General features: G+C 35.4%; 1 protein-coding gene across 1 annotated transcript; it reads left to right on the forward strand.

Annotated features, from left to right (window-relative positions):
• The first annotated feature begins 3,369 nt into the window (after positions 1-3,369).
• On the forward strand, positions 3,370-23,271 carry LOC127082198 (zinc finger BED domain-containing protein RICESLEEPER 1-like). The gene is made up of 9 exons (XM_051022435.1): positions 3,370-3,489; positions 3,590-3,671; positions 3,917-4,060; positions 4,393-4,513; positions 20,515-20,692; positions 20,793-20,874; positions 21,112-21,303; positions 21,588-21,700; positions 22,945-23,271. The coding sequence occupies exons 1-9, from the start codon at positions 3,370-3,372 to the stop codon at positions 23,269-23,271; spliced, it is 1,359 nt and encodes a 452-aa protein (XP_050878392.1).
• The last annotated feature ends 4,065 nt before the right edge of the window (positions 23,272-27,336 follow it).

A 27,336-nucleotide genomic window follows, 5' to 3' on the forward strand; every position in this document is an offset into this window, starting at 1 on the left:
CTAAAAGAATCTACCTAACTATGAATTGAAGCAATATATTGGGTTTGATTGATATTGTGAATAACAAGTGTTTTTCTTAGTGAATTCAATGCGGTGGAGAGAGGGATAACTGGATAGGTTAACACTCCAGCAGTCAAGTGATTAAGATAGTGAAAAGTAAAAATTGAATGGAAAATATTGTAATATCTGGAGAGTGGTACATTTTGCTCTTTAAATAGGGGAGATGGCTAATAATTGCATGCGTGTTGGATGCGATCAACAATTGGATGAGAGATTGACATGGCATCCTCGTGATAGGTACTACGTGGCTTGGAAGGAAAAAAGTATACTTACTCTTCATGTGGTGGCTTCTTACTTCCCTACTAGGCTTCTGCTTCTTGGGCCTTGCGACCGTCTCAAAATAATGCACGTTCCTAGTGAATGTATCAAATCGCAGATGGATCTAATAACAATCATAAAAATCGATGAGGATAGGATTGACATGAAAAATGAGTAGATATTAGGGCTGGACAAACGGTACAGGCCCGACCAGGAACTGACAAAACTGCAAAAAAAGAGGAAATGGATTGGATGGATCGGTTGGGAGGTTCTAATGGTTGACACAAGTTTTACATGGGTAACATTTGACCGATTCTGACCCATATATTTGAACCACATAAAACCGAACCGAACCGGACTCATTCATGTGTTTACACGTTGTAATTTTGTATCGTATATGTTCATAATATTTTCACTCAGCAAAACATATTTCCAAGTTCCAATAGTCAAAGTCTTACAATCTCTCACTATCTCTCGTATCATTTCATCTTCCCTTTTCAAAGCGCAAACCCTAGCCCACCGTTGCCACTGTAAAAACCCAAAAATGACGTAGATCCTTCCTCCAAACCGTGTGTTTTTCTCATCAAACTCTCCTTCATCTTCTTCTTCCAGGTAATTTCATTTTCTTCCTCCTCTTATTTTCTTCTTCGATTTTTTTTCAGTGTTTTGTTTCTTCTATACTTGGAATAGCTTAACATGTCTTAAAAAGTTTCCTATTTTTTAACTTTTTGTTCATGAATTTTTTATTTTGTAGCTATATGTTAAGGGTTTGACTATGTTCGTGAGTTTTTAAAATGAATTTGAGTTTTAAAGTTTCAAAGTTTTAAACTAACATTATTTGTTTTGACATGTTGGATCTCTGATTCGTTTAAAACACTCAAGTAATCCGGTATGTTTACTTTTTATTTTTTAGATTAATGTTATTTATATATTTCACCTTGCCACATTCTTAACTTACTTGTATTAATTTTTTGTTGGATTTTGTTTTGACATGTTGGATCATATGGATTGGAAATTGAAAAGATGGAGCAAGGAGATGGTAGCAAACAAGGACCAAGTGCAAAACAAAGTGTTGAGTAAGAAGATAGTGGTAGAGAATGACTGGAAGTTGGGTTGGATATTATGGAGAACCAACACTGTAAGTATATAAGAATATTAATATCTTACGGCGGCCGTAATGTATATGAGAATGTTAATATTTGGATAAAAATATTTGGTTTAAAAATTCTTATTCAATGTTTAAATATTTGGAACCTATCAACAATATTGTATTTACACCAAATATTTGGATACAAAATTCTCATATACTTACACTTTAATATTAGGTCAGCAATATTTAAGTTAAAGAATATTTAAATATTTTTCAATGTTTTTATAAACCCAGAAATGTTACAAAAAACCATCTTGATCTTAACACAAAAGTTTAGAATCAATGTCAAGAACAGAAGCTTAATTTTAATACTAAGCCTTTTTATTTATTTTTTGGGGCCACAACCATTGAAAGTTTTTCACTTTATATTCAAACAGGTTATTTGACCCTCTAAATTGGTAGAGTACTTGAAACTTACATGTGTAGCATGGAATTGGAGGTGGAAAACCATATTTACTTTTGTTTTCTCAATCTTCCACTTAGTAACTCTAGACATTGTTCCAGAAAATTAATCACACCTAACACGAAGGTTTCATTTTCATTCTCAGTTCCAACACTAAGTTAAAAACTTGAACACAAAAGAATCAAAGATATATTCCTATATGCTTTATTAACTAGTGTTTATTATAAAAATCTGAACACCGTTTTCATTCCAATTATATTCTACTAATAATATGATTTAATACTATATGCTTTCTTATTCTACTATTATTCTATTAAGATATATTATTCTATTATCATTCTCAGCCCCTTTCTGAACTAACTGTATGCTTTATTAACTAGTGTTCTTTTTTTTTTTGAATGCTTTTCCTTTACTAAGTTCACTTTTGTATGCTTTATTAATTGGTTGCAATTGAAGCTGCAACTGAGGCGATGAACGAGACCGTTATTCCTCGTATAGACCATAATATAAAGAAAAGGAGGCATAATGTGGATGGTCCTAAGAAAAAATCTTCATGTTGGGACCATTTTATTTAATTAACTGATGTTGGTGAAAGAACTACTACCTGCAAGCATTGCCATAAACGATATAGATGTGATCATAAATTACACATAACCTCTAACATGCTGGCCCACTAAAGAATTTATAACACAAATCCTTACCCAAAATATGACCTCAAACAAACAAACCTTGTTTTTGGAAGTGGTGTCTTGGTTTCTGTTAGCCCAAAGTTTGATAAAGAAGCTTGTAGAAAGGCAATAACTTTGTTTTTTATGCTTGATGAACACCCATTTAGAGTAGTTAAGGGTGGGGGTTTTAAGATCTTATGTAAACAATTGGAACCACTTTTGATTATCCCATCTAGGAGGACAACTGAAAGGGATTGTTTTCATTTCTATCTAGATGAGAAGTTGAGATTGGAAACTTATTTTAGGCCTGATTGCAGTAGGGTAGCACTTACTATAGACTGTTGGACATCCATTCAAAACCTTAGTTATATAATAATAACAATCCACTTTATTGACAATGACTGGAACTACCAAAAAAGGATCATTAGCTTTAGCTTAGTTCCTAATCACAAAGTTGAGACCATTGGTGTAAAACTTGATGATGTAATGAGGGAATGAGGTCTTAGAAATGTGTCTACAGTCACTATTGACAACGCATCATGCAATGACATGGATGTAGCATATTTAAATAAGATAATTCATGTCAAGAATAAATTAATCGGTGAAGATGAGTTTTTGTATATGCATTGCTGCGAACATATTCTGAATTTGATTGTTAATGATGGATTGAAAGAACAAAATCCATTGATTTCAAACATTCACAATGATGTGAGATTTGTGAGGTCTTCACCGTAAATGACGTTTCAACACACTAGTGTGTTGAATTTTCTAGGATTGCTTGTAGGAAGCAAGTATGTCTCGATGTTTCCACAAGGTGGAACTCGACATACATGACGTTGTATGCTGCAGAGAAGTTCCAAACAACATTTGAAAAATTAGAAGGAGAAGGTGTAGGGTATGTGGAGTTTTTTCGACGTCTTGGTCCTCCTAGTTGTAGTGATTGGGAAAAGGTTAGAGCTTTTGTGAAATTATTGAAAATTTTCTATGATGCCACCAAGGTCTTTTCTTCATTCATCTCAACAAGTGTCATTGCACTCTACTTTCCATCAGTTATCTTCTGTTTTTGGTGAGCTTCAAGAAGAATCTATGAACTTGAACTCTGATTTAGCCTTAATAGGATATGAGATGAAGCGTAAGTACGATAAATATTGGGGAGAGGAAAAGAACATCAATTAATTACTCTATTTTGGAGTGGTTTTTGACCCTCATTATAAGTTTAGATATATTGAGTGATTTTTGATCAAGCTTATGGGGAAGGGACCGAAAAATCTATGAAAATGGCCAAAAATGTCAAGGATAATTTGTTTGAATTGTACACCTGGTACAAATCTGTCCATGACCAAACTAATGTGACTATTTAATCATCCGGTCTATCAGATAACCATTCTGTTGTTGATGCTCAACCTATAAATTCTTCACATTTTATAAAGGATGATGTATTTAAGCAACATTTGAAGGATAAAGATACCATTGATAAACAAAATGAACTTGAGAGATACATGAATGATCCTTGTGGAAATGGTAATGATAGATCATCCATTCTAACTTGGTGGAAACTAAACAGACCTCGTTATCCAATCCTATCAACAATGGTTAAAGAAGTTTTGGCCACCCCTATATCAACCGTAGCTTCAGAGAATGGATTTAGCACATGGGGAGAGTTTTAGAATATTATATGAGCTCTTTGAGTCCAGAAGTGGTTAAAGGGTTGATCTGTACTTAGAACTGGTTGGGGCCCTCTCTTACATATTTCAAAGACGTTAACTACACATAAGAGTTTAGGATAAATGAGGAAATTATACCAGGAGCCAAAATTTATGCTTTGTGTTTATTTTTGTATTTGCTTTTGTTAGCTGCTACTAATTATAACACTGTCATTGTTATTGTTTTAGAATTTCAAAAATGTTTTATTACTGCAAATATTGGGACAAGTATTGTTGAAGCTGGAGTAGCAGTTGGATTGAAGGTGTTGCTGTAGGTTCTATTCAAACACAACCAATAGGTTGTGATTAAGAAATGGTGGTAATTCCTCTCTTCTAAGAGAAATCCCCAAACATCCGATTCCCTTTATGTTTATGGTCTCACCCGACTCGCGTCGGGGAGGTTATCCAAAAATATTTATCAGGAACATTTAGCGTCCAATGTGGGGCCTCGATAAAACTAACACATGCCTCAAGTTCAAGCTTCAACCATACCAATGGAGAAAACGTGACATTTTTCAGATGTCGTTCACATTCTTACTTTCACTTTAAGGTGGGGATTTAATTTCCTTTTCAGATTTAATTATATTTGAAATTCTGGTATCAAATATGAGATGTCGAAGGTAATGTCACGACACTAATATCTGAATAATATAAACAGGATAAAAGATAAAGAACAGTAATGCAAGTGACATAAGCAATTATTAACCCAATTTGGTGCAAACTCACCTACGTCTGGGGGCTACCAAGCCAGGAAGGAAATCCACTAAACAAAATTAGTTCAAAGACTCTCAGTAAACAACTTCAAGTTACAGTCTTTTCATCTAATCTCTACCCGTGTGACTTCTACCTAAGAACTCTTAGATATGAGATCCTACTCACTCCCCCTCAATCACATCAGTGATATAAAACAAGAATTACAATGAAAAGAAGACAATCTTCAAAGACACATACTTGATCTTGCTTAAAAGCTTCAATTAAGTAAACACACACTCATGCTTCAAAGCTTTGAATGGACAAATTACAACTCAAAAATCAGTCAAATTCAATCATCTATGGATGAATGAATGGCTTACAATACACACAACCGCACAAGACTAAAACCCTTATTCTCTCTCAATATTTCGTTCGTTATTTCTTGTGTATAAAACCAGGTTTTCCATGTCCTTTATATAGAAGCAATTGGCTGGGCTTGGACATCATAAAACCCTAAAACGATTTTCCATTCATATCTTCTCACGACAGCTGATTATATCTCGTTGGAAAATAAGTCAATCTGGTTGTAATTACTGATTGAATGCGCGTTTAATCATCTCTTCAATCATACATAGATTAGCATAAAAAACGCAATCACACAATACATAACATTCAGACTGAATGTTCTGTATACAGATGTGATGACATCGGGTCTGACATCTCAGTAAAATCCTGCATATTCACATTTTAAACATCCTGCAGGTGCATGTTATCTTATGTCAAGACAACACTTGTGACACCTTTTGAACACACTAGATTTTACCAAAATTGCTGCCAACACATAGAACCAACAAACTCCCCCTTTGGCAAATTTTGGCTAAAACATACATCAGTCCATTTGTTCACAAGAGTACAAAAAACACACATAAGTAGTTTAGCAGCAGAAGTAATAAACCACATATTTACTAGCTATAATAGCAAATAGTAAACACACATTAAACACATATATGTGCTTTTTCTCCCCCTAAGTCTGTTCAACACAGACATCTCCTTCAACAACACCTGTACCATCCATCACCCCATCTGACATCACCTTCAACATCACCTGTACTACACAAAACATCCTTTTCAACATCATCTTCCATCTGTTTATAGCCTAGCTACTTCATAGTACATATTAACTGCAACTCTCCTCTGCAACTCTCCTTTAGCTACTACTTCTCCCCCTTTTTAGTCAAAATAGACCAAAGAGACCAATGAGACAAAATAAATGTCTATTAGTCCAACAGAGAATGTCACATAGAATGTTAAAACATATTGTCAGATGTTACAGAACCGCAAACAAACACAGCTATATAAGCTGAGATAAAATCCAGAGACATCAAAGAGAACCCAAAAATTACATCAAGGCATCAAAACAAGACTGCTAAAAAAAACATCAACCATCAAGGCATCTAGAACAGTAAATCATCATAAAAGGGGAACAATCTTCACCAACACTCAGTCAAAGGAGCTAGCATCTTCATCAGCTTCAGACCCAGAACTGCCACTTGATTTATCTTGAGATTCAGACCTCTCACTTGAGGTGTGGACATCTGTTTCCTTGGCTTGACCAACATCTTCTCTATCACCTTGCTCCAAGCTATTAATAGAACCTCCAAAGCTTCTTTCCTAGCTTTAGCCACCCTTATCCCAGTCTCCAATTCCTTACAGGTCTCTTTCAGTTCAGCAATCAGACCACCTTGAGAGGTTGTCTTCTTCATAGCAGATGTCATGACAATGTCATTGACATGACTGCCTTCAAATAATTTATAATGAACTGACAGGGGAGGTTTTCTTCTACTAGGGATATCACTTGTGCTCAGAATCCCAGGTTGCTGACTTAGGATTATCCCACAAATTATTGAGGGAAAAGCTATGGGCAACTTTATTGCATTTGTAGAAGCATGTTTGATAATTTGTTCAAACATGAATCTTCCATAATCAAAATTAAGCTGCCCATAGCTTTTCCCTCAATAATTTGTGGGATAATCCTAAGCCAGCAACCTGGAATTCTGAGCACAAGTGATATCCCTGGTAGAAGAAAACCTCCCCTGTCAGTTCATTACAAATTATTTGAAGGCAGTCATGTCAATGACATTGTCATGACATCTGCTATGAAGAAGCCAACCTCTCAAGGTGGTCTGATTGTTGAACTGAAAGAGACCTGTAAGGAATTGGAGACTGGGATAAGGGTGGCTAAAGCTAGGAAAGAAGCTCTGGAGGTTCTGATTAATAGCTTGGAGCAAGGTGATAGAGAAGATGTTGGTCAAGCCAAGGAAATAGATGCCCACAACTTAAGTGAGAGGTCTAAATCTCAAGATAAATCAAGTGGCAGTTCTGGGTCTGAAGCTGATGAAGATGCTAGCTCCTCTGACTGAGTGTTGGTGAAGATTGTTCCCCTTTTATGATGATCTGCTATTCTGGATGCCTTGATGGTTGTTGTTTTTTTTTTGCAGTCTTATTTTGATGCCTTGATGTAATTTTTGGGTTCTCTTTGATGTCTCTGGATTTTACCTCAGCTTATATAGTTGTGTTTGTTTGTGGTTCTGTAACATCTGACAATATGTTTTAACATTCTATGTGACATTCTCTGTTGGACTAATAGACATTTATCTTGTCTCATTGGTCTCTTTGGTCTATTTTGACTAAAAAGGGGGAGAAGTAGTAGGAGTCCCTTTCTTCAAGGTTACTCTGTTGTGAACATAGCATGTTGTGTTCATAGCTTCAGCCTAAAAGTGGTAGGGCAACTTCTTAGCATGAATCATAGCCCTGGCTGATTCTTGGAGAGTTCTATTTTTCCTTTCTACCACACCATTTTGCTGAGGAGTAATGGGAGATGAGAACTCATGACTAATTACTTCTGATGCACAGAATCCAGCAAATTTGTTCTTCTCAAATTCCTTCCCATGATCACTTCTAATTTTGATAACCTGACTTTCTTTTTCTCTTTGAAGTCTTAGACAAAGATCTTTGAAGACTTCAAATACATCAGATTTTTCTCTTATGAAATTGACCCAGGTGTATCTGGAGAAGTCATCCACCACTACATAATCATACTTCTTCCCACCAAGGCTTTCCACCTGCATGGGTCCCATCAAGTCCATATGGAGAAGTTCCAACACTCTGGAAGTGGTGTCATGTATGAGCTTCTGATGTGACATCTTTGTCTGTTTTCCAATCTGATACTCCCCACAAACTCTTCCTTCATCAATCTTCAAGTTGGGAATTCCTCTAATAGCTTCAACATATATAATCCTCTTCATTCCTTTAAGATGCAGATGGCCCAATCTTTGATGCCATATCTTCACTTCTTCTTCTTTGGCTAGAGTACACATTGATGAATAACTAGTTTCTTGAGAACTCCACATATAACAGTTATCCTTAGACCTGACTCCTTTCACGATCACTCCATTTTCTTTATTAGTAATCAGACATTCAGTTTTTGTGAAGTTTACAGTTAGACCTTGGTCACATAGTTGACAGATGCTTATTAGGTTTGTAGTCAGTCCCTTAACAAGTAGGACATTGTCAAGGTTAGGAACTCCATGGAAATTAAGCTTACCAATCCCCTTAATTTCACCCTTTGCTCCATCACCAAAGGTTACATAGCTGGTGGCATGAGGATGAAGGCCAATTAGCAGGTTTTTGTTTCCAGTCATGTGTCTGGAGCACCCACTGTCAAAATACCAGTCTTCTTTGGCTGAAACTTTGAAGGAAGTGTGAGCTATCGGGTTTGTAACACCAGTCCTAGGAACCCATTATTTTCTGTTGACAGGTATGTGATGTTTGGGTCTAGGTTGATGATGAGAAAGACTAGGATAACCATACAACTTATAGAAGAATGGTTTTATGTGGCCAAATTTTCCACAGTAATGACATCTCCATCTTTGATGTTTCCCTTTCTGTTGTCTTCCTTTATGATGTTGTGACATATGATGTGACATCTTTGGTTTGCTACTAGTGTGACTGCACTCAAGTTTGGATTTTGGTCTGCTACCAGTGTGACTGCACTCAGGTTTGGATTCATTGAACCCAATGCCAGACTTGTCTCCTGCCATTTGTCCAGACTGGAGAATTTTGTCTAAGGTGTCAGATCCATTGTTTAGCATTCTGACATACTTTGTCATCTCATCCAGTTTGGAATTCAAGAACACTGCTTCAGTCTTTAACTTAGAGATGGTTTCCAAGTGTTCTACCTTCTCATTCTCCAATTATGTTATCACTTTCTTCTGACTTTCAACTTGTTGACACACTTCTTCACTTCTGTGGCACAACTTTCTGTAGGTAGTGGCTAACTCATCACAGGTTACTTCATCATCACTTGAGTCTTCATCAGAACCCCATCTTCTAGTCAAGGCAGTCACAAGATTTGTAGACTCTAGTGTTTCACTTTCATCAGATCAAGTAGCAGCAAGACTCTTGTTCTGTTTCTTGAGGTAGGTTCCACATCCAGCTCTAATGTGTCCATACCCATCTCATTCATGGCCTGAACTCCTTTTCCTTCTTTGGACTTTTCATCAGATCTTGTTCTTCTTCCAGCATTATTGGACTTACTGATGTCAGATGAGATGTTCTTGACATTAGACTTAGACCTTACATCCATCTTTTTCAGAAGTTTGTTGAACTGTCTTCCCAGTAATGCTACATCATTTGCCAGATCTTCATCAGTATCTTGACCACTTTCTTCCTCTTTCTCTTCAGTTTTTGACATGAAGGCTATGCTTTTGACTTTCTTTTCAGATCCATCACACATTCCCATCTCAAATGTTTGGAGGGATCCAATTAGCTCATCAAATCTCATATTGGAAATGTCTTGAGACTCTTCTATGACTGTCACTTTCATGGCAAATCTCTTAGGAAGTGACCTGGGTGTTTTCCTCACTAGTTTTTCATCTGACATTTTCTCACCCAGGGCTCCTGAGGCATTAGAAATTTCAAGGATATTCATATGAAATTCATGAATATTTTCATCTTCTTTCATCCTTAAATTTTCAAACTTCGTAGTGAGCAGCTGCAGTCTAGACATCTTCACTCTAGAGGTGCCTTCATGAGTGGTTTTGAGAATGTTCCAAGCATATTTAGCCACCTTACAGTTGTTTACCAATCTGAAGATGTTCTTATCTACTCCATTGAATATAGCATTCAATGCTTTAGAGTTCCAAGGGCTAGATCATCCTCCTCCTTGGTCCATTGTTCCTCAGCCTTCTTATCAGTTGTAGCTTCTCCTTCCTTAATAATAACTGGATGTTCCCAGCATGTTAAAACAACCTTCCAAGCCTTATTATCCAAAGATTTTAGGAAGGCTACCATTCGAGGTTTCCAGTAGTCATAGGTGGATCCATCCAGAATAGGTGGTCTGTGAACAGATCCTCCGTCTCTATCCATAGTACCAGAAAGTAACGTCCCTAGATCTCACCCAGAACCAGAGCAGGATGCCTGCTCTGATACCAATTGAAATTCTGGTATCAGATATGAGATATCGAAGGTAATGTCACGACACTAATATCTGAACAATATAAATAGGATAAAAGATAAAGAACGGTAATGCAAGTGACACAAGCAATTGTTAAACCAGTTCGGTGCAAACTCCCCTACGTCTGGGGGCTACCAAGCCAGGAAGGAAATCCACTAAATAGAATTAGTTTAAAGACTCTCAGTAAACAACTTCAAGTTACAGTCTTTTCACCTAATCTCTACCTGTGTGACTTCTACCTAAGAACTCTTAGATATGAGATCCTACTCACTCCCCCTTAATCATAGTAGTGATATAAAACAAGAATTATAAAGAAAAGAAGACACTATTCAAATTCACATACTTGATCTTGCTTAAAAGCTTCAATTAAGTAAACACACACTCATGCTTCAAAGCTTTGAGTGGACAAATTACAACTCAAAAATCAGTCCAATTCAATCATTTATGGATGAATGAATGGCTTACAATACACACGACCACACAAGACTAAAACCCTTATTCTCTCTCAATATTTCGTTTGTTATTTCTTGTGTATAAAACCAGGTTTTCCATGTCCTTTATATAGAAGTAATTGGCTGGGCTTGGACATTATAAAACCCCAAAACTATTTTCCATTCATATCTTATCATGACAACTGATTATATCTCGTTGGAAAATAAGTCAATCTGGTTGTAATTACTGATTGAATGTGTGTTTAATCATCTCTTCAATCATACATAGGTTAGCATAAAAAATGCAATCACACAATACATAACATTCAGACTGAATGTTCTGTATACAGATGTCATGACATCGGGTCTGACATCTCAGTAAAATCCTGCATATTCACATTTTAAACATCCTGCAGGTACATGTTATCTTATGTCAAGACAACACTTGTGACGCCTTGTGAACACACTAGGTTTTACCAAAATTGCTGCCAACACATAGAACCAATAATATTGTTTGTGTTGATTTTGTTTTCTCTGCTAATGTTAAGCATTGAAGTTTAATTCTCTTTTTCATGTTAACATCATACCAACCTCCATACGCATGGAGGGGCGCGATCTTCTAGTGTTCCTATCACCGTGTTAATAATAATTTATATCATGATATGGCCTTCGGCGATGGAGAATCACTTTATCTCAACCTCGTAAAAAATTCAAGATAAAGTATTATCCATAAGAAAATCTGGGAAAGTTTCCCTGATGAGTTCGGTTGGAGTGGTCAATAATATAGAAATCGGTGACGACGAAGACGACAATGATGATTAGAAGGTGCATCCAATGATTTTCCTGGATAATATGCTGAAGTTATTTTTTCTAAAAGAGATGTTGTTAGATCTTACTATCAATTAGTTTTCATATTACCGTCTTTCTCTTGTTATAATTTAATTGAAGGTAACATTTTTACGCATAGATAATTGCTATGTGAAATGGTCAATAAATCTTATTGTCAATAACAATTGGATAAAATTAGGGTTATTAAGAGAAAATGTTATCATCTAATAAGTTTAGCAAGTGAGACAAAAAGAGAATTGACCGCATGACTCTTAATCGATCCTGCATAGAATTGTAATTTTTTGGTTTGTCTATGTGTTTAGGTTTCAATAAAAAATCACCTTGAGTGTATCAGCTCCCTATTGGTGAAGATGGTCCCTAGATACCCAAGTCAGTTACATCCAGAGTTGAGGAACCATGTAACTTACTATTTAATATAAACTATCTGTCTCTCATAACCGTTGTAAGTAATATCTTACTATTATATTATTATCGTTATTGACGACACTCCATCAGTGCATGAATTCAATCAAAGAAGCAGATCAAAACAAGTTAAAGATGAGAATAAAAATGAAGAAGAAAGATCAAAGAATGAGGAAAAAATAGCTAAGTGTGAAGAAATAGGGACTTAGTGAAAAATCAGGTGAAAAGGGGAGCAAAAGCGTGCAACTATTTGAATAATCACGCACAGCGTCGCGTGATGCAGGTCATCACGCACGTGATGGCCCATTTTTCTAGGCTTTTCTGACGCATTCTGGTCCATTCTGAAGGCTTTTTAAGGGGACTTTTTGCACTTTTTAAAGGGTTACAAAATTTGGCATAACAAGTATGAGTTTTACAACACCATAAGGGATTTTTGAAAGCATTTGAAGTCATTGGAGGTCAATCCTTCAAGGTATCTCAAATGCAATTCTTCTTAATTGTTTTGGTATTGTATTTTGAATTATGAGTAGCTAAATTTTGCGTTACGGATTCTTGCACTGGAAGCATGATGTTACAACATCAAATGGTGATTTTGAGAGCACTAGAAGCCATTGGAGGCCAATCATTCAAGGGAATTCATATGATATTCTTCTTTATTCAATTGGTATTGTAATTTTCATTATGAGTAGCTAAAGCTCCTCGAGATTAGGTTGTGTGATGATGAACCTTATTCAATCTTGTTGGAATTATATGTTGGTTTGACATTGTATGAATACTCTGAATTATAATTTTATTCAGTTGTTGCTTATTCTTAATGTTTTTTATTTGAGATACTCTGTTAATATGATATTGGACACATAAGGATTATTGACCCTTAACCTATGTGTTGGACCTAGGGCAACTGCTCTACTTACATTGGTTCAATAAGGATAGGAAACTCCGAGTTGTGGCATAGGGAATTAACATTCTATACATCGCCTAACCCTGCTTACATTGGCGAACTAGGGATAGAAAGCTCTGAGTAGTGGTTAGTGAGTTATTTCTTTAGGGACTGCCTATAACGGTTTTGTTAATTTTCCGTGACATTAAAAGGATAAAACCATTCATACAATGCATCATACATCAACAAGAGAAGATAAGGGGATTCTATTGCACAACCTAACCCTCTTTATTACTTCTATTTAAACTCATAATTTGTTTTTCGTCTAAAAACCTGAAACCCCTATTTATTATTTTTCCTTTACATTGCATAATTGTTGACTTGTTCGAACATGGTCCTTGTATGTTCGATCTTTTTATTATTGTGACATTATTAATACACTTGTCGAGAAGTCATCAGCGGCCATGGTTGAAGGAGATTCGTGGAACTTCGCCTCTTCTTGAAAAGCCTTGATAAGCTTGACATTCCCCTGCAGATCAGCTAACTCTTCTAGAAGGCCAAACACTTATGCTCCATATCTTCACACTTTCCCTTCCAAGTGTCCCTTTCCTTGGAGGGATTACCTATAACCAAGACACCCCCTATACCAGCAGTGTCCAGCCAGAACAAGGAAGTAGCTCAGTAGGTGTGCAAGGTAACCTCAGAAAAGAGCTCCATCTTTTCTTCCTCAGAAAGATTATGATTGAAAGACAAGTCCCTCATAAAGACAGTAATAAAAACTTCCTTGGGAGTGCGAGGAATAAGATAAGGAAGAATGGTAGGAAATCAAAGGAAGGGAGTGACCGACCCTGAAGCAATATCCCTAGAAAGTTGGGTCCATTTAGGAGAACACTCTTCCAAAGAGGAACATTGGTCTTTATCCCGACCCCTCTTCACTGAAGCACAAGATTGTCGTAGCACTTATAAGTTGATCAACCTCAGAGGCAACTGTTGTGACCTCGACAATTGAGGTAGGGGTAGAAGTCGTAAGAGAGGGCATAACATCCCGACTAGTAGAACTAGTGTAGATGTCTTGAGCGTTGGTGAGATTGTAGAACATCTATGATTTATCCATATTATGTGAAAGATACAATCACACATGTCAAAATAATAATAATAATAATAATAATAATAATAATAGTAAACTACGAGACTCCGTCCTCACCAAAGATCTTTTTTCTCTCCGATCAACTGACTACACTCATGATGGAGTATGTGTCAATTTGATTCTTCATTTATAGGGAGGGCGACACTTCAGCGAGGCTAAACCCCTCTTTGTAACCAAACCCCAAAAACAAGGAACACATGTCCTCCTTCATCGTAACCTATTCAATAGAGAAGGGACCTAATTTTAGGTTGTAAAAATCAATAGCAGAACTGAAGTGAGGCCAATATCAATACTTTGGGAAACTATTGTTACAAAAGCGAGAAGGCGCAACCGAGGCATAATAGAAAGCAAGACGGGCCTCTGGTGTGAAGGGTTTCACTAGTAATAAATACCTCAAAAAATTGCCCTAATAATTGGTGAAATGGATGAACCAAGGATCATCCGAGTGAAATGTGATAACCCCTTGATTATGGATATCGTTCTGGGAGGTGTGCACAATGTATAACAGGTCGAAGAAAAGTAAGAGAGAAGGCTTCCAAGACTTATGCTCAACCCAAAACTAGAACACCTTCATGTAAGCCTCTTCCCCCGAGTGAAGCTTAGAGGGAGCAACCTTAAACTGTTTCAAGACGACCACCTCAAATTTAGAAAAGGGCAGCCGCAATCCTATTTTGGTTAACAAACACTCAGAAAATGGGATCGAGCACTCGTCAAATGAGCTACATATCCTTTTTTTTAACCCAAAGGAAGAACCGACCAGTTCAGCAGGTCGCTGACCATGATGTTTATGAACTTTATGGTCGCTTCAGTATTTAGAAGGGGCTCCCACGACTTTTGTAGTAGCCAGGTTGTACTTGCTTGCATCGTCCTACTACACCAATGTCACACCTCTCTGAGACAACTTGTCTACTTTAAAGTTCTCTCCATACTTGAGTAAATAAACTACACTTGGTCTACTCTTAAACTACATCACTCTCTCTCCTCAACTTAGTAGCTTGCATTTCCGTAGTAGACCTAATAGAATGGGGCATATGAACGATTGTATGGCCCTCATCACCACCATCATCAGACAACCATGCCTTGATATAATCCAGGGAAGATACTCTCTCATCAAGGGAGTTCCCATATGCCCTTTTTGAATTACAATCATCAGTGAAGGATATAACTTCGTGGACCATGCGATCATGACTAAGGGAATAGGGATTTGAATCAAGAAATGTTCTTATTCTCGCAGTAAAAGAATCATCACTCTCAAAATAACTAACTATATGAATAGGGCCATGATTCATCCTGACCAAAGAACAGAAAATGCTGAAGGTAAGAGTTTGAATTGAGAAGGGTCCTTGGTCATGCGAGGTTGATGAAGAAAACTAATGAAGAAAGGAGGGAGCTTTAACCAAAGAGATGCAACTGTTATGTTAATTTCTTTCATAAGGAAAGAGAGGAAGAAACTTGCTAATAGAAACACTTTGAAGGTAAACTGAATTTCAAGGATTGCAAAAAGTTTCCTTTGTGCTCAACCACCCCTATATAGGTGAAAGTGATTAAACGAACCAGATTAGTCGCAAAAAGAAGCTATGAAATCAACATATGGATCTTCCCTTGGAAACATAAACAAACTCGAGTGCACTTAAGTGCATTATATGCAATTCCATTCCATAACTAGTCGCTTCAGCCCATGTGTAAGATAGAAGTATCGAAACATTTCAATGATTGAATTGCATTTAATGCGCTTGTTTCTCATTATTTTTTTTAACTAAATCTAAGCATGTCACTTCTAGTTCGAAAAGAACGACATCCTTGAAGGCCAACCACTACTGCTAAAGACTTTCTCAACTTTCTAAGTGTCCGACAAGCCTTTGGGGAAACTGTTCTTGGTCGACCAAAGGCTAAAATCTCTAAGGTTCAAATTAATGCAAATCCACTCCACATGAACCAAGGTATAAAATTAAAATCACATGAAATGCAATGTACACTTTATGATCTTCACTTTTCGCCACACTCATCTTGAATCTTAAACTGACTTGGGGGTTAGAGTGTTAACCTTGCAGGTTCACCCCCGCATCACCATATCAGAGACTTACACCACTGATTCAAGATTTTGCACCATCAGGTTACATCATGTTTTGGTTCCTAAACATAACATCTTCTATAAATGTCTTAATCCGATAACTGAGAAGGGTTTTGAAATCATTCGTGAGAAATCTTCGTATATCCCTACGTGAAATATACCTAAACATAACCAAATACCCTAAACTCTTAGACAATCCTACACAACAAGGATTTGTTTATCATTATGCTTTTTAGAAAGTACAATCAACTTCCATCATGGGACCTGATAAAACTTATTTGAGACTAAAACTTGATCCATATGACACTATGTCGGTGGTGACAATGATGATGATGAAGACACTAATGACAAGGAACCCCAAGGAAAAATTCACTATTAAACACAGAGACAGATTAATCAGTTATTGTTAAGAAGATAACAAATGCTTTCAACAATCATGGCGATGTGAATGGTGCGTGGTGTAAAAGCTAGCTTATTAGGCATTTAGATCATGAAACTGAAAGAGGAAGAAAGCTTGATTTAGGCTTCTAATATGGAGAATGTATTATGTTTTCTTCGCTACCTTCGTTGCATTATCCTTCATAGGCCATAACAAAGTCTTTACATATTGTATTTATGGTCTTTTACCATTGAAAACATTGGACACCTTTATCCTCATATATGCATAACACACATAAAATCTAAAAGAATCTACCTAACTATGAATTGAAGCAATATATTGGGTTTGATTGATATTGTGAATAACGAGTGTTTTTCTTAGTGAATTCAAAATTCGTTATACTTTTGAGAATTTAAAACCTACTCTTTAAATTTATAGTGTGTTCACTTATGTTATGCATGATACCTGTTATGCTCTAGAACTAGATGATGATTGGAAAGAGTGCATTTATAGTCTGCCACAGTGATTGACTATTTTCGATGCGGTGGAGAGAGGGATAACTGGATAGGTTAACACTCCAACAGTCAAGTGAGTAAGAGTGTGAAAAGTAAAAATTGAATGGAAAATATTGTAATACCTGGAGAGTGGTACATTTTGCTCTTTAAATAGGGGAGATGGTTAATAATTGCATGCATGTTGGATGCAATCAACAATTGGATGAGAGATTGACATGACATCCTCGTGATGGGTACTACGTGGCATGGAAGGAAAAAAATCTACTTACTCTTCATGTGGTAGATTCTTACTTCCCTACTAGGCTTATGCTTCTTGGGCCTTGCGACCAACTCAAAACAATGCATGTTCCTAGTGAATCTATCAAATCACAGATGGATCCAATGACAATCATAAAAATCGATGAGGAAAGGATTGACATGAAAAATGAATAGATATTAGGGCTGGACAAACGGTACAGGCCCAACCAGGAACTGACAAAACTGCAAAAAAAAAGGAAATGGATTGGATGGATCGGTTGGGAGGTTCTAATGGTTGGCACAAGTTTAACATGGGTAACATTTGACCGATTATGACCCATATATTTGAACCACATAAAACCAAACCGAACCGGACTCATTCATGTGTTTACACGTTGTAATTTTGTATCGTATATGTTCATAATATTTTCACTCAACAAAACACATTTCCAAGTTCCAATAGTCAAAGTCTTACAATCTCTCACTATCTCTCGTATCATTTCATCTTCCCTTTTCAAAGCGCAAACCCTAGCCCACCGCTGCCACTGTAAAAACCCAAAAATGACGTAGATCCTTCCTCCAAACCGTGTTTTTTTCTCATCAAACTCTCCTTCATCTTCTTCCTCCAAGTAATTTCATTTTCTTCCTCCTCTTATTTTCTTCTTCGAATTTTTTCAGTGTTTTGTTTCTTCTATACTTGAAATAGCTTAACATGTCTTAAAAAGTTTCCTATTTTCTAACTTTTTGTTCATTAATTTTTTATTTTGTAGCTATATGTTAAGGGTTTGACTATGTTCGTGAGTTTTAAAATGAATTTGAATTTTAAAGTTTCAAAGTTTTAAACTAACATTATTTGTTTTGACATGTTGGATTTCTGATTCGTTTAAAACACTCAAATAATCCGGTATGTTTACTTTTTATTTTTTAGATTAATGTTATTTATATGTTTCACCTTGCCACATTCTTGACTTACTTGTATTAATTTTTTGTTGGATTTTGTTTTGACATGTTGGATCTCTGATTCGTCTAAAACACTCAAGTAATCAGGTATGTTTACTTTTTATTTTTCAGATTAATATTGTTTATATGTTTCTTCTTACTACATTCTTGATTTATTTGTATTAGTTTTTTTGTTGGATTTTGTTTTAACATGTTGTATCATATGGATTGGAAATTGAAAAGATGGAGCAAGGAGATGGTAGCAAACAAGGACCAAGTGCAAAACAAAGTGTTGAGTAAGAAGATAGTGGTAGAGAATGACTGGAAGTTGGGTTGGATATTATGGAGAACCAGCACTGTAAGTATATAAGAATATTAATATCTTACAGCGGCCGTAATGTATATGAGAATGTTAATATTTGGATAAAAATATTTGGTTTAAAAATTCTTATTCAATGTTTAAATATTTGGAACCTATCAACAATATTGTATTTACACCAAATATTTGGATACAAAATTCTCATATACTTACACTTTAATATTAGGTCAGCAATATTTAAGTCAAAGAATATTTAAATATTTTTCAATGTTTTTATAAACCCAGAAGTGTTACAAAAAACCATCTTGATCTTAACACAAAAGTTTAGAATCAATGTCAATAACAGAAGCTTAAATTTGATACTAAGCCTTTTTATTTATTTTTTGGGGCCACAACCATTAAAAGTTTTTCACTTTACATTCAAACAGGTTATTTGACCCTCTAAAATGGTAGAATACATAAAACTTACATGTGTAGCATGGAATTGGAGGTGGAAAACCATATTTACTTTTGTTTTCTCAATCTTCCACTTAGTAACTCTAGACATTGTTCTAGAAAACTAATCACACCTAACACGAAGGTTTCATTTTCATTCTCAGTTCCAACACTAAGTTAAAAACTTGAACACAAAAGAATCAAAGATATATTCCTATATGCTTTATTAACTAGTGTTTATTATAAAAATATGAACACCGTTTTCATTCCAATTTTATTCTACTAATAATATGATTTAATACTATATGCTTTCTTATTCTACTATTATTTTATTAAGATATATTATTCTATTATCATTCTCAGCCCTTTTCTGAACTAACTGTATGCTTTATTAACTAGTGTTCTTTTTTTTTGTTGAATGCTTTTGCTTTACTAAGTTCACTTTTGTATGCTTTATTAATTGTTTGCAATTGAAGCTACAACTTAGGCGATGAACGAGACCGTTATTCCTCATATTGACCATAATATAAAGAAAAGGAGGCATAATGTGGATGGCCCTAAGAAAAAATCTTCATGTTGGGACCATTTTATCTAGTTAAATGATGTTGGTGAAAGAACTACTACCTGCAAGCATTGCCATAAACGATATAGATGTGATCCTAAATTACACATAACGTCTAACATGCTGGCCCACTAAAGAATTTGTAACACAAATCCTTACCCAAAATATGTCCTCAAACAAACAAACCTTGTTTTTGGAAGTGGTGTCTTGGTTTCTGTTAGTCCAAAGTTTGATAAAGAAGCTTATAGAAAGGCATCAACTTTGTTTTTTATGCTTGATGAACACCCATTTAGAGTAGTTAAGGGTGAGGGTTTTAAGATCTTATGTAAACAATTGGAACCACTTTTGATTATCCCATCTAGGAGGACAATTGAAAGGGATTGTTTTCAGTTCTATCTAGATGAGAAGTTGAGATTGGAAACTTATTTTAGGCCTGATTGCAGTAGGGTAGCACTTACTATAGATTGCTGGACATCCATTCAAAACCTTAGTTATATAATAATAACAATCCACTTTATTGACAATGACTGGAACTACCAAAAAAGGATCATTAGCTTTAGCTTAGTTCCTAATCACAAAGGTGAGACCATTGGTGTAAAATTTGATGATGTAATGAGGGAATTAAGTCTTAGAAATGTGTCTACAATCACTATTGACAACGCATCATGCAATGACATGGATGTAGCATATTTAAATAAGATAATTCATATCAAGAATAAATTAATCGGTGAAGATGAGTTTTTCATGTGCACTGCTGCGAACATATTCTAAATTTGATTGTTAATGATGGATTGAAAGAACAAAATCCATTGATTTCCAACATTCACAATGATGTTAGATTTGTTAGGTCTTCACCGTAAATGATGTTGAAATTCAAAGAGTGTGTTGAATTTTCCAGGATTACTTGTAGGAAACAAGTATGTCTCGATGTTTCCACAAGGTGGAACTCGACATACATGATGTTGTATGCTGCAGAGAAGTTCCAAACAACATTTGAAAAATTAGAAGGAGAAGGTGTAAGGTATGTGGAGTTGTTTGGACGTGTTGGTCCTCCTTGTTGTAGTGATTGGGAAAAGGTTAGAGCTTTTGTGAAATTATTGAAAATTTTCTATGAAGCCACCAAGGTCTTTTCTTCATTCATCTCAACAAGTGTCATTGCACTCTGCTTTCCATCAGTTATCTTCTGTTTTTGGTGAGCTTCAAGAAGAATCTATGAACTTGAACTCTGATTTAGCCTTAATAGGATATGAGATGAAGCGTAAGTACGATAAATATTGGGGAGAGGAAAAGAACATCAATTAATTACTCTATTTTGGAGTGGTTTTTGACCCTCATATATATATTGAGTGATTTTTTGATCAAGCTTATGGGGAAGGGACCAAAAAATCTATGAAAATGGCCATAAATGTCAAGGATAATTTGTTTAAATTTTACACCTGGTACAAACCTGTCCATGATCAAACTAATGTGACTATTTAATCATATGGTGTATCAGATAACCATTCTGTTGTTGATGCTCAACCTATAAATTCTTCACATTTTATAAAGGATGATGTATTTAAGCAACATTTGAAGGATAAAGATACCATTGATAAACAAAATGAACTTGAGAGATACGTGAATGATCCTTGTGGAAATGATAATGACAGATCATCCATTCTAACTTGGTGGAAACTAAACAGACCTTGTTATCCAATCCTATCAACAATGGTTAAAGAAGTTTTGGCCACCCCTATATCAACCGTAGCTTCAGAGAATGCATTTAGCACATGGGGAGAATTTTAGAATGTTATATGAGCTCTTTGAGTCCAGAAGTTGTTAAAGGGTTGATCTGTACTTAGAACTGGTTGGGGCCCTCTGTTACATATTTCAAAGACGATAATTACACATAAGAGTTTAGGATAAATGAGGAAATTATATCAGGAGCCAAAATTCATGCTCTGTGTTTATTTTTGTATTTGCTTTTGTTAGCTGCTACTAATTATAACATTGCCATTGTTATTGTTTTAGAGTTTCAAAAATGTTTTATTACTGCAAATATTGGGACAAGTATTGTTGAAGCTGGAGTAGTAGTTGGATTGAAGGTGTTGCTGTAGGTTCTACTCAAACACAACCAATAGGTTGTGAATAAGAAAAAATATGCTTATTGTCGCTACGCGAAAAATACAGAGTTGCCATCGATTTTTATTTATTCCAATAGGAATGAGAAAATATCGAGGAAACCCCAAAGGAGGTGGTAGAAAACAAGGACCAAGTGCAAAACAAAGTGTTGAGTAAGGAGATAGTGGTAGAGAATGAATCGGAGTTGGGTTGGATATTATAGAGAAACAACACTGTAAGTATATAAGAATATTAATATCTTATGTCGACCCTAATGTATATGAAAATATTAATATTTGGATAAAAAGTATTTGGTTTAAAAATTCTTATTCAATGTTTAAATATTTGGAACCTATCAAAAACATTGTATTTACACCAAATATTTGGATAATAAATTCTCATATACTTACACTTTAATATTAGGTCAGCAATATTTAAAGTAAACAATATTTAAATATTTTTCAATATTTTTATAAACATAGAAGTGTTACAAAAAACCATCTTGAACTTAACACAAAAGTTTAGAATTAATGTAAATAACAGAAGCTTAAATTTGATACTAAGCCTTTTTTTTTGGACACAACCATTGAAAGGTTTTTCACTTTACATTCATGATGTCTTGGGGTCAATCCCCAATACTTGATAGATCAACACATAAATATTCTTATCAATATCGTCTCTGTCAACAACTATGTCTCGATGTTTCCACAAGGTGGAACTCGACCTACATGATGTTGTATTCTGCAAAGAAGTTCCAAACAGCATTTGAAAAATTATAAGGAGAAGGTGTATGGTATGTGGAGTTGTTAGGACGTCCTGATCTTCCTTGTTGTAGTGATTGGGAAAAGGTTAGAGCTTTTGTGAAATTTTTGAAAATTTTCTATGAAGCCACCAAAGTCTTTTCTTCATCTCAACAAGTGTCATTGCACTCTGCTTTCCATCAGTTATCTTCTATTTTTGGTGAGCTTCAAGAAGCACCTATGAACTTGAACTCTGATTTAGCCTCAATATGATATGAGATGAAGCATAAGTACGATAAATATTGGAGAAAGGAAAATAAAATCAATCAATTTCTCTATTTTGGAGTGATTTTTGACCCTCATTATAAGTTTAGATATATTGAGTGGTTTTTTGATCAAGTGTATGGGGAAGGGACCGAAAAATATATGAAAATGGTCAAAAATGTCAAGGGTAATTTGTTTAAATTGTACACCTGGTACAAATCTAGCAAACTAATGTCACTATTCAATCATCTGGTCTATCAGATAACCATTATGTTGTTGATGCTCAACCTAGAAATTCTTCACATTTTATAAAAGATGATGTGTTTAAGAAACATTTGAAGGATAAAGATACCATTGATAAACAAAATGAACTTGAGAGATGCGTGAATGATCCTTGTGGAAATGATAATGACAAATCACCTATTCTAACTTGGTGGAAACTAAACAGACCTCGTTACCCAATCCTATCAGCAATGGTGAAAGAAGTTTTGGCCACCCCTATATCAACCGTAGCTTCGGAGAATGAATTTAGCATATGGGAAGAGTTTTAGAATGGTATATGAGCTCTTTATGTCCAGAAGTGGCTGAAGGGTTGACCTGTACTTAGAACTGGTTGGGGCGCTCTCTTACATATTTCAAAGATGCCAATTACACATAAGACTTTGGGATAAGTGAGGAAACCATATAAGGAGCCAAAATTCATGCTCCATATTTATTTCTTTATTTACTTTTGTTCGCTGCTACTAATTATAACATTGTCATTGTTATTGTTTTAGAATTTAAAAAATGTTTTATTACTGCAGATATTGGGACAAGTATTGCTAAAGCTAAAGTAGCAGTTGGATTGGAGGTGTTGATGTAGGTTCTACTCAAACATAACCAATAGGGTGTGATTAAGAAAAAATATGCCTATGTTTTTGTAAGATAATGACTTTGTTATGTATAATTTTTTTCTACTTTTCTATATTTAATTTGTATTATACTTGTACATCCCGAGATATTTATGAGGTCGGGCAGCGAGTTTTGTGCACATCTCGGACTCAATTCATCCTAAGAAAGGATCGTCCAAGTAGGAGCCGTTATGAGGTCCCTGGAACAATCAATGGCTGAATTTGTTACAAAAGTGTACACCCCGAAATTCTCAAAGCCGTGTGTACATCCCGAATTTTGATATGGCTGGGATGGCTTACCTAGCTAGGATGGACTCATCTCAGATTCTAAAAGGATTACCTAATATAATTTCACTGTTACAACACCCAAGGGTCAAATAATAATTACCGGTCCGTTACAGTATTAAATCCATTGGTAAAAGTAATCGATTACATCATTATACCAATTTAAAGACCATTAAACCTATTGAAATCAGAATTACCAGGGGAAATATATAGAGGGGGACAACATAAAAGACGGATACAGAGAATAACCTGGAAGACCACAAAAATGGTGGTCATTCCTCTCTTCTAAGAGAAACCCCCAAACACCCGATTCCTATTGCGTTTGTGGTCTCATCCGACTCGCTTCAGGGAGATTATCCAAAAATGTTTATCAGGAATATTTAGCACCCACTCTGGGGCCTCAGTAAAAGTAACCTAGGCGTCAAGTTCAACCTTCAACCACACCAATGGAGAAAACGTGACATTTTTTAGATGTCGTTCACATTCTTACTTTCACTTTAAGGTGGGGATTTAATTTCCTTTTCAGATTTAATTATATTGTTTGTGTTGATTTTTTTTCTCCGCTAATGTTAAGCGTTGATGTTTAGTTCTCTTTTTCATGTTAACATCTTTTTAGCATCAACTTCACCAATGGCATACTCGTTGAACCATTCAGACTCCGGGAAATCGCCAATATCATACCAGCCTCCATGCGCATGGAGGGGCACGATCTTCTAGTGTTCCTATCACTGTTTTAATAATAATTTATATCATGATATGGCCTTCGGCGGTGGTGAATCACTCTGTCTCAACCTCGTAAAAAAGTCAATATGAAGTATTATGCGTAAGAAAATCTAGGAAAGATGCCCTGATAAGTTCGCTTGGAGTCGTCAATAATACAGAAACCCGTGACGAAGATGACAACAATGATGATTAGAAGGTGCATCCAATGATTTTGCTGGATAACATGCTGAAGTTATTTTGTCTGAAAGAGATGTTGTCAGGTCTTACTATCAATTAGTTTTCATATTACTGTCTTTCTCTTGTTATGATTTAATTGAATGTAACGTTTTTACGCATAGATAATTGATATGTGAAATGGTCAGTACCTCTTAAAGTCAATAACGCTTAGATAAAATTAGGGTTATTAAGAGAAAATGTTATCATCTAAGAAGTTAAGCAATTGGAACGAAAAGAGAGTTGACCGCATGACTCTTAATCGATCCTGCATAGAATTATACTTTTTGGGTTTGTCTATGTGTTTAGTTTCAATCTAAAATCACCTTGAGTGTATAAGCTCCCTATTGGTGAAGATGATCCCTAGATACCCAAGTCAATTTCATCCAGAGTTGAGGAACCATGTAACTTACTATTTAATATCAACTGCCTATGTCTCTCACAACCGTTGTAAGTAATATCATACTATTAAATTGTTATCGTTATTGATGACACTCAATCAGTGCATGAATTCGGTCGAAGAAACAGATCAAAACAAGTCAAAGATGAGAAAAAATGAAGAAGAAAGACTAAAGAATGAGGAAAAAATAGTTAAGTGTGAATCAATAGGGACTTGGTGAAAAATCAGGTGAAAAAAAGAGCAAAAACGTGCAACTATTGAATAATCACGCGCATCATTGCGCAATGCAGGTCATCACGCACGCGATGTCCCCTTTTTCTAGGCTTTTATGACGTGTTTTGGTCCATTCTGAAGTCCTTTTAAGGGGCTTTCTGCATTTTTTCAAGGGTTACGAAATTTGGCACAACAAGTACGATTTTTACAACACCATAAGGGATTTTTGAGAGCATTTGAAGCCATTGGAGGTCAATCCTTCAAGGTATATCATATGCAATTCTTCTTAATTGTTTTGGTATTGTATTTTGAATTATGAGTAGCTAAATTTCTCTAGGTTAAGTTATGTTTGATGAACCTGTTTCGATATTGTTGTGACATATGTTTGATTTGATATTGCATGAGTATTTTGACTTATAATTCTATTCAATTGCTTCTTGCTCGTAATTCTTTTTATGCGAAATACTCTTTTAATATGATTCTAGGCACATAGGGAATACTGACCATTATTCTACATGTTGGACCTTCAACAATTGTTGTGCTTACGTTGGTTGAATAGGGATAGAAGACCTCGAGTAGTGGCTAGTGAATTAACGATATGTTGCATTGTCTAATCCTACTTACGCTGGTGGACTGGGGATAGAAAACTACGAGTAGTGATTATGAGCTATATATCAAAGGATTGGTTATAGCAGTTTTGTTAATTTGTCGTGGGATTATAGTGATAATATCATTCATGTAATTGATCGAACATCAACAATAAAGAAATAAGGGATTCTATACACAACCTGGCCGCTTTTGTAATTTTGTCTGAACACTTTGTTTTATTTTTGAATTTGAACTTGAACCCCCGTTTACTATTTAATACGCATTGCACAATATTTTCTTGTTAAATAGAAGTCCCTATGAATTCGATCTTATTCTATTACTGTGACATTATCGATACATTTGTCAAGAAGTCATCAAGTTTTAGGCCCCGTTGCTAGAGACTATTGATATTTCAACAAGGCAATGCTTGTGCAAAGTTTTGTTTTCATTTTTTAATTTTCATTTTATTTTCTTGTTAATCATAGTGCTACAGAGGTATTTCCTGTTTATGTATGTACAAAATTACAGTTTGTGAGCAAAGAGGAACTCTGCAGAAATTTCATCTTCTTCCTTCTCTTGATAAACCCTAACTCTTTTCTTCTCAATTCAATCTTATTTTCTTTTTTTTCATCACCATTATGCAACAATACAATCTTGCAATCAAGGTTGGTTGATTCACTCGAGTGAAGACTGAAGAACAAGAGGGAATTCGGCCAGTGCGATTGAATCTTGTTCATCAAGATTGATTCAGAATTACTCAAAGTCTTGGGTTTAATTCCAACATCTGGTATCTAGAGCATTGGCTGATCGATTCTTGGAAGCATAACATGATGAATCATCCGAACGGGCATTTTTCAGCGAGTCTCCCAATTATGAAGAATCAGAATTACGAGAATTGGTGCAAGCAGATAAATGTTGTCTTTTACTATCAAGATCTTTGGGATCTTGTGAAAGACAGAGTGACACCGCTTGCAACAAACGTGAAGAATGAAGAAAAAGCTGCACATAAAGAATTAAAGAAGAAATATTATAAAGCTCTCTTTATAATCCATCAATATGTTGATTCTGATAATTTTGAAAATGTTAGTGATGTTGAATCAACAAAAGAAGCATAGGAATTTCTTGAAAAATTGTTTGGAGGCGAAGAGAAGGTGAAAGATGTGAGGTTATAAACTCATAAAAGAACATATGAATTGCTTCAGATGGAAGACAGTGAAAGCATAACTGACTTTTTCACTAGGGTTACAAAATTGGTGAATCAAATCATGGTACGTGGAGAAGTGTTGACATCAAGATCAGTTGTT

The sequence above is a fragment of the Lathyrus oleraceus genome, chromosome 5, assembly GCF_024323335.1.
Source record: "Lathyrus oleraceus cultivar Zhongwan6 chromosome 5, CAAS_Psat_ZW6_1.0, whole genome shotgun sequence".
Lineage (NCBI taxonomy): Eukaryota > Viridiplantae > Streptophyta > Magnoliopsida > Fabales > Fabaceae > Lathyrus > Lathyrus oleraceus.